General features: G+C 41.4%; 1 protein-coding gene across 1 annotated transcript in view; it reads left to right on the forward strand.

The window, feature by feature from the left end:
* The window catches only part of LOC126191063 (uncharacterized), a 52,713-nt gene that overhangs the window by 16,133 nt on the left and 18,934 nt on the right, over nt 1-17,646 (forward strand). The window contains exons 3-5 of the mRNA XM_049931780.1: nt 1,925-1,986; nt 2,102-2,137; nt 8,111-8,261. Coding sequence (XP_049787737.1) covers nt 1,925-1,986; nt 2,102-2,137; nt 8,111-8,261 — 249 coding nt within the window. The remainder of the gene's footprint in view (nt 1-1,924; nt 1,987-2,101; nt 2,138-8,110; nt 8,262-17,646) is intronic.

The following is a 17,646-nucleotide window of genomic DNA, read 5'->3' on the forward strand; positions in this document are numbered from 1 at the left end:
CCGTGACCTTATAGTCGGAATCATCCGATAATTTGCCGGTACTAATTTAAGGAAGTCGTGGAAAATTTAAATCAAGTTTTCAAACAATCGACTTTCCAGTGCTTTGAATACCATTGAACGATACTGTAACAAAGATTAATAATTTTTAAGCAGAATCGTCAATGTTGACGAATCATGGATCGGTAAGTTACACGCGAAACGAAACAACAATCCAGGGTATGGAGGCATTCATAATCAAAAAAAAAAGTTAATCTGATGCAAACAAGCTCATGTTTACTGTGTTAATGGGATAGGTCGGATATGTTGCTTGTACCGAACGGGGCAGTGCAGTGGTTAACACACTGGACTTGCATTCGGGAGGACTGACCATCCTGATTTAGATTTCCTGTGACTTCCCTAAATCGCTTAAGAAAACTGCCGGGATGGTTACTTCGAAAGGTCAAGGCCGCTTTCCTTCAGATCCGCCTGTAATGACGTCGTTGAACACTAATCTCTTCCTCCTCATTCCAATGTTGCTCGTGATTTTTTTGCTTCAGAGTAACACAATCATTTTCGAGAGCTCATTAAAGGGATTATTTTAACTTCATGACAATGCCCATCCATCCACACACGGCCTAATGAATCGCAACGTTTGGCTGAGGACAACATGATTACCCTCGGTATAGCAGTGATGTAGTATCCAGCGCTTAGCACTTGAAAAACATTTGAGCGGACAGTGACGATGATTTCAAAACAGCCGTTCAGCAGTGGCACCCAAATTAGGTCTTAGGTTCTTATCAAACTGGAATTAGCAGTTGGCCGTTCGTTATGATGAGCACTACAGCGTTGGTGGAAACTGCGTTGAACTGCAGACAAATAAAGGTATATGCTTTTAAGTAATAACCTTTTTTAAAATGCTGTTTTACTTGTTTCAATAAAACCAGCACCTTGTATTCGACATACACTACCTACGACAAAAAATGACGAATATCAACACCAATGAATTATAAATGTAACATGAATGAATGAACTTCGCATAGCCATGATATATTATTTCATCCTCTGAAAAATATATTATACGATGTTGTAGCAAGGTGTGGACCGTTATGCTGGCACAGGCTAACTGTCTAAGTAGCTGCTGCTACTTTTGATGAGACAGGTAAGGGTACCGCAGGCAATTCACGATCTTTCACATATATCGTTCAGAAGAATTGCCTTAATTGCTTTCACCGTTTTCTTGAGGTCCCATTTAGTCCTCTGCTGTTTAGGACGGCCCGCATCTCGTGGTCGTGCGGTAGCGTTCTCGCTTCCCACGCTCGGGTTCCCGGGTTCGATTCCCGACGGGGTCAGGGACTTTCTCTGCCTCGTGATGGCTGGGTGTTGTGTGCTGTCCTTAGGTTAGTTAGATTTAAGTAGTTCTAAGTTCTAGGGGACTGATAACCGTAGCAGTTAACTCCCATAGTGCTCAGAGCCATTTTTTTTGTTTAGGACGCGCGGTAAGCTAACATACGTTTCGCTGAGATGTGGATTCCAAGGCAGACATGATAAGAAACAGTAACTGACAAAAGTCAACTGATTTCTCTTAGCACTTTTAATGAGTCATTTCGTCAATTACGGGTAGGGTAGGCAAATGGATGAAATACCTTGGCAACCATTCCTAGACTTGTTTGCGCTATCCGAACTTACTTTCCTTTTAACCTCTGAGCTGACAATATGACTAGCTCGTCTGTGTCAGAAAATCTTTGAAACTTCCTGAATTGTGAATAGTTACACTGTGTTGATAAAAAGAACATCCTTTCCGTCTTATGGCATCTTCCTTTCCTACTGCTATATGGATGAGATTTTTTAAAATTACAATAGAAAAAAATGGCAAGTTTATTCGCACGAAACTTCGTTTTGGTATTGAATTACTTGCACGAGTATAATAAAGTTTCTTCTGTTACAGATACTATGATGAAAATCGTCAGAAACTTTGAAGTTCCCGATGAAACCTCTGATGATCAAAAGGTAATTTTTTCATTTCTTAATATTACACACAGGAAAAAAGTATAATGTTTTCGTTCATGAAACAATGTTTCGGGTGTGCTATGTGTTGTTTCATATATTCTTTTCTCTCTTGCAGTGCATGCTCCGCTGCGCTTTAATGACAAATCGATTGGTAAGTACTTAACAACTTATGTCAAACACACATTTTTCGTCAAGACCACTTTTAGATATATGGTTCCATTTGGCATGTGATAAACGAGCGAGTGGGAGGGTCCATTACTGTTAATGTTAGCAACATATACGGACGGAATAGGATACAAACCTCCTTCCCCGTACACTGATTTAGGTTTTCGGTGAAAAAGCGTGGAACGTCTAAATTAACATAGTCTTATGGGAATTCGAATTTACGGCGACTGGCAGATGGCATTCCTGTTGATCTGATAGAAACTGTATAAGAACGTACTGAAGATGGGATACTAACGTGTTTACCTGCGTGATAATACAATGAAAAGATATTTTGATCAGTGGTAAATGAAACATGTCAGCCATTTCAAAAAATCTGAAGAAGACTATGACACTACATGTAAATCATTAATGGCAGCTTGCAGCGATATTTATTCGTGCATACATGTCCGATGAAACATTGCATCTTAATTCGGAATAAATCAGGCACTGCAATATCGTATTTATCCGCCGACACCGGAGAAGCGACTTTCAAATAAAATGTCTCCTCTGTACGGGAATATATACAGGGTGGTCCGTTGATAGTGAACGGGCCAAATATCTCACGAAATAATCATCAAACGAAAAAACTACAAAGAACGAAACTCGTCTAGCTTGAAGGGGGAAACCAGATGGCGCTATGGTTGGCCCGCTAGATGGCGCTGCCATAGGTCAAACGGATATCAACTGCCTTTTTTTTTTAAAAAAAAAGGAACCACCATTTTTATTACATATTCGTGTAGTACCTAAAGAAATATGAATGTTTCAGTTGGACCAATTTTTTCGATTTGTGATAGATGGCGCTGTAATAGTCACAAACGTATAAGTACGTCGTATCACGTAACATTCCGCCAGTGAGGACGGTGTTTGCATCGTGATACATTATCCGTGTTAAAATGTACCGTTTAGCAATTGCGGTAAAGGTCGATATCGTGTTGATGTATGGCTATTGTGATCAAAATGCCCAACGGGTTGTGCTATGTATGTTGTTCGGTATCCTGGACGACATCATCCGGACCGTTCGCCGGATAGTTAAGTTATTTAAGGAAACAGGAAGTGTTCATCCACGTGTGAAACGTCAACCACGACCTGCAACAAATGATGATGCCCAAATAGGTGTTTCAGCTGCTGTTGCGGCTAATCCGCACATCAGTAGCAGACAAATTGCGCGAGAATCGGGAATCTCAAAAACGTCGGTGTTGAGAAAGCTACATCGATTGCATCCGTACCATATTTCTATACACCAGGAATTGCATGGCGACGACTTTGAACGTCGTGTACAGTTCTGCCACTGGACAAAAGAGAAATTACGGGACGATGACAGATTTTTTGCACGCGTTCTATTTAGCGACGAAGCGTCATTCACCAACAGCGGTAACGTAAACCGGCATAATATGCACTATCGGCCAACGGAAAATACACGATGGCTGCGACAAGTGGAACATCAGCGACCTTGGCGGGTTAATGTAGGGTGCGGCATTATGGGAGGAAGATAGTTGGCCCCCATTTTATCGATTGCAATATAAATGGTGAAGTGTATGCTGATTTCCTACGTAATGTTCTACCGATGTTACTACAAGATGTTTCACTGCATGACAGAACGGCAATGTACTTCCAACATCATGGATGTCCGGCACATAGCTCGCGTGCGGTTGAAGCGGTATTGAATAGCATACCATGACCCTCACGTTCACCGGATCTGACGTCCCCGGATTTCTTTCTGTGGGGAAAGTTGAAGGATATTTGCTATCGCGATCCACCGACAGCGCCTGACAACATGCGTCAGCGCATTGTCAATGCATGTGCGAACATTACGGAAGGCCAACTACTCGCTGTTGAGAGGAATGTCGTTACACGAGTTGCCAAATGCATTGAGGTTGACGGATATAATTTTTAGCATTTATTGCATTAGTGTGGTATTTACAGGTAATCACGCTGTAACAGTATGCGTTCTCAGAAATGATAAGTTCACAAACAAAATAAAATGTTCAAACGTAACTAGGTTCTGTATTTTAATTTAAAAAACCTACTTGTTACCAATTGTTCGGCTAAAATTGCGAGCTATATGTTTGTGACTATTACAGCGCCATCTATCACAAAGCGAAAAAAGTGGTCCAACTAAAACATTCATATTTCTTTACGTGCTACACGAATATGTAATAAAAATGGGGGTTCCTATTTTAAAAAACGCAGGTGATATCCGTTTGACCTATGGCAGCGCCATCTAGCGGGCCAACCATAGCGCCATCTGGTTTCCCCCTTCGAGCTAGACAAATTTCGTTCTTTTTAGTTTTTTCGTTTGACGCCTATTTCGTAAGATATTTGGCCCGGTCATGATCAACGGACCACCCTGTATAATGGATGTACGAGTACAGGTTATAGAGATATGGTTTACAGCATATGGAAGTTTGACTCTGGCTGTGAGTCGCGCTCGGTTAGCCAAATGGTAAGGCGACCGGTCGCGATAAGCGGGAATTCCGGGTTCGAGTCCTGGTCTGGCATAAATTTTCAGTGTCGATATTCCGGTCTGCAGCTGATGGTCGTCCATACTCGTAACTGCGAATGCATTTCATGTATAAGCAACTATACGCTACGGGTCGCGTGTTGACGGGAATGACGGAAACGAAGAGATCTACACAGTCCACGGTGGTAGGCCTCTATGGTGGGTGGTGGAATGGGATAGTTGGAGATCAGGATACCAGTAATCCACCACGACGCGCTGGGTAGCAGTGGAACCGCGAGTTGTCTCCTGGCAGTGTAACGCCTTGTCTTACAAATATCATTGGTAAAACATTCGTTTATCGTACATCAACTACAATAGCCGTGACGACGCCGAGAGAGGCAAACGCCTGCAGTATATACACTGAGGTGACATACATGGTGTGAAGGGCAGTGGATTGGCAGAACTGTCATTTGTACTCACATGACTCATGTGAAAAGATTTCCGGCGTGATTACGGCCGCACGACGAGAATTAACGGACTTTGAACGCGGAATGGTTGTTGGAGCTAGACACATGGGACATTTCGTTTCGGAAATAGTTAGCGAATTCAATGTTCCGAAATCTATAGTGTCAATAGTGTGCCGAGAATTCCAAATTTCAGACAACGCAGTGGCCGACGGCCTTCACTTAACAACCGAGAGCAGTGGCATTTGCATAGATTTGTCAGTGCTAACAGAGAAGCAACATTGCGTGAAATAACCGCAGAAATCAGTGTCGGGCACACGGCGAACTTATCCCTTAGTATAGGGCAGTGAAGTTTGGCGTTAATGGGCTGCAGCAACAAAAAAAAAAAAAAATGGCTCTGAGCACTATGGGACTTAACAGCTATGGTCATCAGTCCCCTAGAACTTAGAACTACTTAAACCTAACTAACCTAAGGACATCACACAACACCCAGCTGCAGCAACAGACGACCGACGCAAGTGCCTTTGGTAGCAGCACGACATCGCCTGCAGCGCCTCTCCTCGGCCCTTGAGCATATCGGTTGGTCTCTAGACGACTGGAAAACCTTTGCCTGGTCAGATGGGTCTCGATTTCAGCTGCTAAGAGCTGATGGTAAGGTTCGAGTGTGGCACAAACCCCACGAAGCTATGGACCCAGCTTGTCAACAAGGCAGTGTGTAAGCTGGTGGTGGTTCCGTGGTGTGGGCTGTATTTACAAGGAATGGACCGGATCTTCTGATCAATCTGAACAGATCATTGACTGGAAGTGGCTGTGTTCGGCTACTTGGAGACCATTTCCAGCCATTCATGGACTTCATGTTCCGCAACAACGACGGCATTTTTATGGATGACCATCTGTCATGTCACTGGGCCACAGCAGTTTGCGATAGGTTTGAAGACCATTCTGAACAATTCGAGCGAATGATTTGGCCACGCAGCTCGCCCGACACGGATACCATCCAATATTTATGGGACATAATCGAGAGGTCAGCTCGTGCACAAAACCCTGCACCGGCCACACTCTCACAATTATGGATAGCTGTAGAGACAGCATGGCTCAGTGTTTCTGCAGAGGACTTCAACGACTTGTTGAGTCCATGGCAAGTCGAGTTGCCGTACTATGCCGGAGAAAAGAATGTCCAACACGTTATTAGAAGGTATCCAATGACTTATTCCAGCTCAGTGTAAACCGTACACAGCCGCTGAAGGACGCTGTGGTCAGCTTGCGACTCATGATCACAGGCAGCCAGCAGCGTCGTTCAGCCGAGAAAGACAAGACCGCCAACTCCAGCAGGAAGACGCCCCACAGCCGCGCCAAACAGCATTGGTCAAGGCATGCCGTGGCGTGGACCCAGGGCAGAAGGGGAGAGCACACGACAACAGTGCCTGCCCACACAAGTAGAGGCAACGAGCAAGGAGTTTACCTGCAGAGGCGATGGCAGCTGAATGGCTGCAAGGCCCTAGACTGCAGCTGTAGACCTTATAGTTTAAGAGGCCACTAAAGCACGAGATGTGTGAGAAAAGCCGGCTGTTGTGGCCGAGCGGTTCTAGGAGCTTCATTCCGAAAACATGCGGCTGCTACGGTCGCAGGTTCGAATCCTGCCTCGGTGTGATGTCCTTAGATTAGTTAGCTTTACTTAGTTCTAAGTCTAGGGGACTGATGACCTCAGATGTTAAGTCCCATAGTGCTTGGAGCCATTTGAACCATTTATGAGAGGAAAGTAATTAGAGTTTTTTTTGTCTACAAAAGTTTTTTTTTCAAACACTAATTTTGTCCCTTCAAAGTCGGAGTCGTTGTTCTTGGTAGCAGCGCTGAAACGCATCAACTAGTAGGGCCTTTCAGGTGTCGGTTACATTCCTTCGAATGTTCTCCCGAGTCCTAAAATGACGTCCTTTTGAGACATTTTTCAATGTCAGGAAAAAAAAAGTCAGTTCAAGTGAATAAGGGTGGGGGGGGGGGGGGCTATGGAACAACAGGAATGCCTCTTGAAGTCGAGAATTCCGGGATGAAAGTGGTCGTGTGACATTGGACTTCCTCATGATACAGCATCCACTTGGCTCAAGTGCGCATTCTCTCATGGTTCATCCTTTTCCTGGGCCTTCCTAGGGCATCTTTAATACTTGACAGCATGTGCTGGAGGAACAATCTCACAGGAGCACGCACATGTTCGACGTTTGCGTCGGTTATTGAAGTGGAAGGTCTCCCTGAACGAGGTTCATTTTCAGTGTGTTCTCAGCGATCCAAAAATGATTTTTGCTCTTGATAAGGATTGTTTCACGTAAGCCTCTTTCAACTTTTCAAATGTCACATTCGCTGATTCCCTGAGTTTAACACGAAACTTAATGGCATAATATTGCTCTAAATTCCGTTGTTTCGTTTTCGTAACACACAACAAAACCAGTATTCTAAAGCACAGCAACATTTTGGTTTCTTAAACATTTTCTTCCCCTGTTGTGGTGTCTCCCATTGATTCGAAATTGTGGCCTCGAAAAGTGCAACTGCACAGCAGTGGAAAGTAAAGCAACACATCCCACGATACACACGAAACGAGTGGACCCAATATGGCCCTATGTGTCACGTGACAATAACAAACAGCAGACGGTGGCAAGTGAAGGGATGGGGACGGCCACTTTTTCCCTGCCCAGAGCCTTAATTACTTGGGTGGACCACATGATCAACGAGCACGACACACAAAAAGTCGCGGGAGATGGATCTTCAGAAACGCAGATGACAGGGAAATCGTCATTTCGATGGGGCACTGTCTTGTACAGTCAGATATATCGATCAGTATATCTATCTCTTGGTAATGGTTGAACACATATAGAAAAGTTTCCTTACATAAGTTCTGCAATGTATCTCGCCGTTTCTCTGTTTTTATTTTTAAATCTTCTAGAATGTGTCACGTATATATTTTCATAATGAACCGACTGCCTTGTTTTAACCTCAAAGTGGTTCAAATTTGTGTGTTTCGTCACAGGTTCGAGATGGTGTGCTGGACACGAGGCAGATCCTGATGAACATTCGAGCGGACGCGCACTTTGCGGGCAGGATGGCCTCCGTCTACGGCCAGAACATCACCCTCGACATGGACCGGCTATCAAGCGACGTGGAAGCCTGTGTCACCTCTGGTTAGTGACACGTTTCAGCCTTCGTAGCACCTCTCTCTCACACGAAGTTCGCTTTTTTAAAAGTCATGGGTCTGTCATAGATGCTGCAGCTATTTTTCCTATCTTGCGCTAATCTTTTGACCCCCTAGGTAGCTACTGTATCCAACATCCTCCGTAATCAATTTTTTGCATATTCTAGTCTTTATCTGCCTCTCCTTTGTCTCCTGCTCATTCCAGTGTCGTTCCGCAGCAGATGCCCCATTAACATCCGCCTTCTTATAGTAAAAGTTCTCTATAGAGTCCTTTCCTCTCCCATTCTTTGTAGTATTTAGTCCTTTAAACTATTTTCTATATCACTGTGTGAAAATAGATCCTGCGCTACTGGCCGACGTGACTCAGGGACACTCGTACCACAGCTCACTCTGCTGAATGTTGCCGAAAGCGTCGAACTTTTCTCCTACTGCAGGCTTAATTCGTCTTGGCGCCACATTTGATCACACGTAGTTAAAAGTAGATGATAGAGAAACTCTAAATAAAGTGAGAATCGGCTACAGACACAACTGAACATACAGCTTGTTCCCAGAGGTCCTTGAGTTTCCACTTGGACTAATAGAATTAATTAATTAGAAGACACGGGAATGACAGGCAAACGTGCATTATTGTAGTTAACCATCAGTTAAGGGACTGGCAGACAATGTTCGGTCAGTAAGAACAACATACAAAATGACCGTAGGAAAATGTGAATATGGAAAGTGAACAGCAGGCCGTTGTGGCTTCAGTCTGGAACCACGCGTCCGCTACGGTCGCAGCTTCGAATCCTGCCTCGGGCATGAATGCGTGCAATGTCCTTAGGTTAGTTAGGTTTAAGTAGTTCCAAGTTCTAGGGGCTGATGACCGCAGATATTAAGTCCCACAGTGCTCAGAGCCATTTGAACCATTATGAAAGTGAAAAAAAAAAAAACATGAGGGCGAGTAAGACAGCTTCTGTTCACTGACTGTACATGGCTGTGGAAAGTCAAAGATTATCTTATCTGCTGCGTTCAGGCTTCGGTAATACGTATGCGGTAATTCCCAGATGTCAACGTAATTCCAGTGTGTCGATTCTCTTATCTTGAGAGCAATGAGATTGTGATGTTGTTACACTTGTCTTTCTTGGAAATTAATTCGTAATACATTTGGCACTTGACTTCATTTGAATCTGGAAGTCTTAATAACTTCGTACACAGTTACTTTGAAAATAAGGGTAATAATACAACGTAAATTACAGATAAACTGTAACATGCAGTTTCTGGCGTTTCAGTAAAATTTACATCTACATAAGGACTTAGAGATGTAAATGTAACAATGAGGCAAAGGTTTGGAAAAGTTAAAACATATAATTTCTGCGTTCCCTGTATAATATGCACATCTTAGTTTCCTTTCTTGCTTCTCCATCAAAACCTGAGCATGTTAGTGGATGATCAGAATCCCTAACACCGGTTTTATGAATCGACATTCATTCATTGGAAGTACTCCTTTCCTGTGTAGATGCTGGGATAGGCAGTCATCTCCGGTTGTTAGCTGAATGTTGCCCACTACTTCATCTTCCATTTATTCCCGAATAGCTCCCAATAGTCTTCTATGCTTTCCCCAATGCTTTCTTTTACACTACTGGCCATTAAAATTGCTACACCAAGAAGAAATGCAGATGATAAACGGGTATTCATTGGACAAATATATTATACTAGAACTGACATGTGATTACATTTTCAAGTAATTTGAGTGCATAGATCATAGAACATCCACCTCTGGCCGTAATAACGGCCTTGATACGCCTGGGCATTGAGTCAAACAGAGCTTGGATGGCGTGTACAGGTACAGCTGCCCATGCAGCTTCAACACGATACCACAGTTCATCAAGAGTAGTGACTGGCGTATTGTGACGAGCCAGTTGATCGGCCACCATTGACCAGACGTTTTCAATTGATAAGCGATCTGGAGAATGTGCTGGCCAGGGCAGCAGTCGAACATTTTCTGTATCCAGAAACGACCGTGCAGGACCTGCAACATGCGGTCGTGCATTATCCTGCTGAAATGTAGAGTTTCGCAGGGATCGAATGAAGGGTAGAGCCACGGGTCATGACACATCTGAAATGTGACGTCCACTGTTCAAAGTGCCGTCAGTCCGAACAAGAGGTGACCGAGACGTGTAACCAATGGCACCCCATACCATCACGCCGGGTAATATGCCAGTACGGCGATGACGAATACACGCTTCCAATGTGCGTTCACCGCGATGTCGCCAAACACGGATGTCGACCATCAAGATGCTGTAAACAGAACCTGGATTCGTCCGAAAAAATGACGTTTTGCCATTCGTGCACCGGGGTTCGTCGTTGAGTACACCATCGCAGGCGCTCCTGTCTGTGATGCAGCGTCAAGGGTAACCGCAGCCATGGTCCCTGAGCTGATAGTCCATGCTGCTGGAAACGTGGTCTAACTGTTCGTGCAGATGGTTGATGTCTTGCAAACGTCCCCATCTGTTAAGTCAGGGATCGAGGCGTGGCTGCACGGTCCGTTAGAGCCATGCGGATAAGATGCCTGTCATCTCGACTGCTAGTGATACGAGGCCGTTGGGATCCAGCACGGCGTTCCGTATTACCCTTCTGAACCCACCGATTCCATATTCTGCTAACAGTCATTGGATCTTGACCAACGCGAGTAGCAATGTCGCGATACGAAAAACCGCAATCGCGATAGGCTACAATCCGACCTTTATCAAAGTCGGAAACGTGATGGTACGCATTTCTCCTCCTTACACGAGGCAGCACAACAGCGTTTCACCAGGCAACGCCGGTCTACTGCTGTTTGTGTATGGGAAATCGGTTGGAAACTTTCTTCATGTCAGCACGTTGTAGGTGTCGCCACCGGCGCCAACCTTGTGTGAATGCTCTGAAAAGCTAATCATTTGCATATCACAGCATGTTCTTCCTGTCGGTTAAATTTCGCGTCTGTAGCACGTCATCTTCATGGTGTAGCAATTTTAATGCCCAGTAGTGTATTTATTGAGTTTTCTTGATTCAGAACTGTCTCGTGAATTAATTTCTTAAGTATGTCAGGCGGAATGGGATGTTTGTTAGCTTGTTGATGTGTTTCTTGTCTGGCCAAGAGGTCAGCCGGTGAGCAGTCTCGTTTCAGTCGATTGATAAATGTGAAGGTATCAACTAAAATACTACGTCTTTATTTCTGTCGATGATATACTTTAAGGCGTGTCTTATTTCAGTTGTCTCATTTCCGTCGATTTGTAAATGTGAAGGTATCAACTGAAAAACTATTTCTTTATTTCTGTCCGTGACATACTTTAAGGCGTGTCTTATTTCAGTTATGGGTGTTGTTTCTGTGGAGTGGTTTGTTGAGATAGCCTCAACGGCTGCTCTAGAATTAACCAGTTCCGCAGCTACTGTAAATAAGTTGATTGTGTTTATAAGTTAATTGCTAGATGGTGTGCACGAATTTCACCGTCAAAGCTCCTTATACGTTGCACGAGAGCGGAGTACTGGGAAAACAATTTGATGTACACCTCGCCTCCAGTGTATCATAAATCTTTGATCCATTCGCATACATTATAAGCCATTCTGATTATGCGTATTTTTGATGTAACACCGTTGTTTTCCGTTGCCTTTCATATCGTATCTGCACTTTTCTTCTTAGTAATGCTCTCCATTGCCTATAGAGTATCCATGCCCCTTTAATGTAAAGGATTGACAAGTTATTTGGCACTCTCTATAGTTATATCTGTGTCTAGGTTGTTCAGTAGCGTTTCACATGCTCCTGTTGTTGATGTTTGTGTTTTTCAAGAAGCTAGGAAAGCAGACTTCTGTCCAGTTTGCTTTGTGTGATGATTTCATTTTGATGAATGTACATACGACTTGCTTCTTTATTTTTGTTGGGTGTAGCTTTGACTGCTTCGTTATGAGGCTAAACGCTTGATCCTGGTTTCTCTCTAATGTAACTATCAGTTTTTGTGCCGTAGAAATGAAATTTTCACGTCCGGATTTAATAACAGATTTCATGTATATATATTGAATGTTTTGTTTATGCTGTTCTGAGTGCATCCTCAAGTTGGAACAGGTGGTCCCTTAAGGACTTTCATATTTTTTGAAATTTCTTTCCTTAATAAAGTCTGTGTGGTTGGTGGATTACCTAATACTGCACATCAGCAGCTTTCGATTTGCTGTTGAGTATTTTACTATCGAAAGATGATTATTGCAGGAATCAAATGCCTTATTAATCGTTTTTCTAGTTTGCGCTTTTTGACCAGTGGCCCATATTACGATGTCGTATGCAAACGTGCTCACATTTATATTTTCAGTCTTCATCAGCACTCCAATCAGGCCATTTAATTAGATGTTAAATGGTTACAACTTCTGACTTGTCCCTATGGTATTCCAGTTTTGTTTGGTTTTTACCTCGTTTGTACCTCATTCTATCGTGTCTTCGGCCAATTTTGAGTCAGGAATATTTTTACTCTACCTAGCATGTTTCCATATATTTTCAATTTATTCACATTCCCTGGCCAAATTAATATGACTACTTGAAAAAATTATGAAAATAATGTATAATTCTTTACATAAATTTTTATGGGTTTTTATTATGCCAAATACACTTGGTTAATGCAGGGACATATGCCAAAATAAAAATAATCCACCTTTATGGTTTTTATTAACATTTAGTCAAACCACCCTTTGCACAAATCTCAGAGTGCACTCTGCGAAGCACACCATCTATGCATCGCAAAGACGTATCTTTCAAATGTTTACTGTGGATCCAGTGAAATAGGGCTCTTTTGATAAAATTTATTTTAGTTGTGAAGTGGTCTTTGGCCACTTACCTTTTTAGCAAATCCCAAATTTTCTCCGTCAGGTTCAAGTCATGAGAATTCCTGGTCAGTCCAGTAGAGATGCATTTTTACTCTTCAGGAAACTCATCTTGCATGAATACTGATTTTACTTGTTTGTTGAACCAGTTTCGAAGTAACTGAAGCAGACGCGTTAGTAGAACTTCGTTGTATTGCTACAGTCTCAATGCTCCTTAAACTATGTAGCCCTTCCAGTCCCTTACTACAAATTACAGAACAAATTATGACTTATATTGGATGCTCGGTATTCTTTAGGACACAATTATCACTGTATTTTTCTGAAGGCTTTCTCCTAGTTGACTTTGTCTTGTCATTGTAGCACACCAGTATAACAAATTGTTATGATGTGAAATGAAAATGGAATATTTTTTTATAAGAGAAAGACAAAATATTTAAAAAAAACTTACTGAGCTCGAGACATCCACAATGAAGTTCCTGTACTTCTTTGCCCATCGAATCGTTGATTCCTCATCCTGGTGTTTTATCTAGGTTTACAAACTGTTCTGCAACTCTTGTAGGTCAAGTAAGACAGTAATCTGTGAACTGTACTGATAGAGATGGAAGCTTCTGCATCTTCAAGCTTCTTTCTGATGGCGCTATTTGTTGCCGTGCTATCTTCCAATACTATATTTTGCAAGTGGCATTTGCCATGCATGCTATGCAACTTATTATTATAATCAACAAATCAATTTTTAGAAATTCTGCATTTTTTTGTTATTTCTCGTTGAGAGACATTAGTTTCAGTCAAGAGCCATTTAGCAAGTCCCTATTTTGTTGTTGAAAGTGAAACGTCCCCTTAGAACAAATTATACACAACTGTGCTTAACCTGACACACAATATTATTTAGCGCAACGCAATCTGACTTTCAAAAATCCCTACAAAAGAATGGCCCTGACTAACATTAACCTATACCTTTCACAAATCACTTACTTCACAAAAATCTTCGTTACTGGAACTACTGCAATACAGCGAGCGCCACTACTGCCAGGTAAATAAAAGATTCAAACTACTGAAGGCACTAACTACTGATAGGGATAGTTAGCAAATGAAAGATTTTAATAGAGAACAGACACTGTATTTACCTTAATATCATCATATATATAGCAGTTCATGACAAATTACAAAACTCCGCCATCTCTCTCCCCACATCCACCACCGCTGGCGGCTCACCTCCAACTGTGCAACGCTACGCGCTGTTCACATCCAGCTGCCGCTGCCCAACACTACAATGGCAGACAACAATGCAAACTAGCCACAGGCTGCACACAGCACAGCCAGTGATTTTCATACAGAGCGCTACGTAACGTTGCCAATAAGAAAATATAAACAGCCTACTTACATAGCCCCCACGCTCCCCACAAAAAATTTTACAAATTTTTTTGGCCAGTGGCCAATAATGATTTGATAAAATTTTTCATAATTACAATAACAAAGATATCAAATGCACACACTTATTGATACAATGTTGGTCAAAAGCTAAAATTTTCTCACAGTTCATAAAGACAGTGCTGATCATTCATCATTATAGTAATTACAGTTTTTCTTTTTCACAAAGTCTCATTAGTAAAAGAAATTGCACACAGAAGTAGTGGATTTCCATGCAATCTTGACGAAGTAGTGTTGTCCTTCCAACGGAAAGACAGTGCTGACTCTTGACATGCAGACAGGTAATGGGCCACAACAGAGCAAACCCACAGCAGAGTCATTTGACGTTTTGAAGAATATTGGTAGGTAGGTCATCACAGAGCAGACCCACTGTAGTCCTGGTAGAGAGTGTGGTATTGGTGGGCTACCAGAGGTGCAGACCCACTGCAGTCCTTGTAGAGATAATGGTATTGGTGAGTCAGCAAAGGTGTAGACCCACTGTAGTCCTTGTAGAAATAATGGTATTGGTGGGTCATCAAAGGTGTAGACCCACTGTAGTCCTTGTAGAGACGGCCAGCAGCCATCTGCTGCGACTGTGCAGGTGCACAATCACCATCGAAGAGTCTTGCAGAGAAGATACAAGTCCATAAACCACCACTTGTGCACGCACAAAGTTTTGGAATTGTCCTTAGAAGTCTTGCAGACAATATAGCAAGTCCATAAACCACCACTTGTACACTCACGAAGTTTTTGGAATTGTCCTCAGAACCAGCAATGCTGTTATCCAGTCCCTTGCTGAATTATTAACACACGTGCAAACACTAACAGTCCCTACTTCTCATATATTGTCCATATAGTATGACCAACAGAAACGTGTGCAGTGAAATGGAACTTACAAGTTACTTAATTTGATGAACTGCTGTCAATTACAATTTTATAACATAAGAATACAATAACAAAGGTACAAAATACATCATTAAAGAACGTAACAATACAGATAACATTTGTAGTACAGGCTTTACAAAAGAATCGAAATAACATATACATCAGTGTTACAGGAATTATTACATGAGTACATACATAAAAGATCAGAGTAACTTGCGAAACATCAACTTCACACATGAGCATTAAAACAGAGCAGAATAAATAATGTCTAAATATCTTTACAACGTAAATAACATAGTATTTGAAATATTCTACAACATAAATCTTATTAGCGAAACACATAAAGACAGGAAAAAGACAAATATACAAGGATACATAAACATATAGCGGAATAATACAAAAGGAAAGGACAGGGTTTGTTTTACTGCAGTATTTTGCAAACAAAACTTTCTTTACTTCTTGGAGATCTCCCTTCATTCATCATTATTCCCAAAAAGTCCTATCTATACCTCCTTCCTGTATTCTATTCATATGTCTTTCAAAATAATTATTTCTGATTGTACAATACTCATTTTGGCCCAAATCTTTTTCATATAACGTCGCAATGCATTCTTTTCCTATTCTTCATAGTCAATTTGTTATATAGTCTACCCCTCTTAAGCTAACTTAAATCTACTGAGCTCAGATGCTAAACTAAGGGACGAGGCAATGCAGCAGCACAAAACAATTAACACAAACAGCAATGACAAAAAAATGCAAATTGGCAGCAGCAGTAAATCTAAATTAACAGAGAAAATGCAACATTACAACTAATATGAGCCCATGTGCAGCAACAATAAAAATAAATCAGTAGTAAAACTAGCTTAACAGAGTAATACAAAGTCAAATTCTGTAACATTATGCCTGGCAAACAGCAGCAGCAAATATAAAAAATATAAAAAATATAAAACTTATATCTATACATGACAAAGCTCAAGCAGAAAAAATATTACACTAAAATGGCCATGTCTAATACCTATGTCACATCTTAACACTAGAGTGATGCATCACGAGAACTTACACTAGCATATAAGTTACCAAATCGTAAAGAAATTATTTATGCAATTTCTGTGAAGGGAAATGTCTATTTATGTGCCCTCGTTTTCTTGGAAGTAAATCATAAATTTCTTATTGACTGGATCTGTAGGCATAAAATAACTATATTAGTACATATATTAAATTTTATTTTAACCAATGCTGCAGTGCAGCTAGAAACTAGATATTAAAGAAAATGAGCAAATATGTGCAAAGTAAAGCATAAGAACATCATTCAGTAGTCATGAGGCATTTCATAAGTTAGTAGAAAAATCTCTCAACTAGAGAGACAGTAGTCATAATCAGGTGTATAGACATAAAAATATATCTCGTCATTTCATTAGGCATTTCAGTAAATATCATAAATTAAGAGCTCCACAGTGTAATCATATGTTTTCAAGTTCGATCATGTCGTTTTTGCGATGCTTTCTACAAAGGAACGTCAATAGCGAGGATAATGGCCTCCCTTTTTTTTCTCCACCTGTACCTCTGGAAGGGGCACACACTAATGGCTTTTTTCCAGGTGATGTTGCCCAGCTGGGTGCCCGCGACGCATTACGTGCAGGTGGTCACTTAACTTTCTTACGGAAATATTTATGACAGCAGTTTCCGCTACAGTGACAGTCTCATATAAAAATTTCACAGGTCGAGAATTTACGTTGCAAATGTGTAGAAACAAAATCTTATGAATATAACAGTGTCCAAACAATTTTCGCCGGCATTGTGATACATTCACGCATTTACACACATTTCATAACTCTTAAAGTACGATTCTTGGTTTCCAACATCCTTTTTCACAAGTCAAGAGTCCCTAACTTCTATTCATTATTCATATACATATAAACACGTAATCACATTCCTCATATATGGTAGCATCATCTTATTGACATAAACATACCTCAACAGCATAATACACATCGTCATCGTAAAAATAACATCATAACACCTCAGTCAAATCTCAAAAAAGTCGTAGCTTTCTGCAATAATTTCAAACCATAAAAAATATTCTCTGCTCATTTCAATAGTGTCATCTGCCTGAAACGTACTTTAAAAATCATGATCTCATACCAAATACATCATTCAAAGCTCTCATAGTATCACAATGGTTCCGAAAAAATATGAAGAGTTCACACAGTACAGACAAAATACAATTTCGTAAGTGTGAAGTTATCCAACGGTGTCAT

This window comes from Schistocerca cancellata, chromosome 6, assembly GCF_023864275.1.
Source record: "Schistocerca cancellata isolate TAMUIC-IGC-003103 chromosome 6, iqSchCanc2.1, whole genome shotgun sequence".
NCBI lineage: Eukaryota > Metazoa > Arthropoda > Insecta > Orthoptera > Acrididae > Schistocerca > Schistocerca cancellata.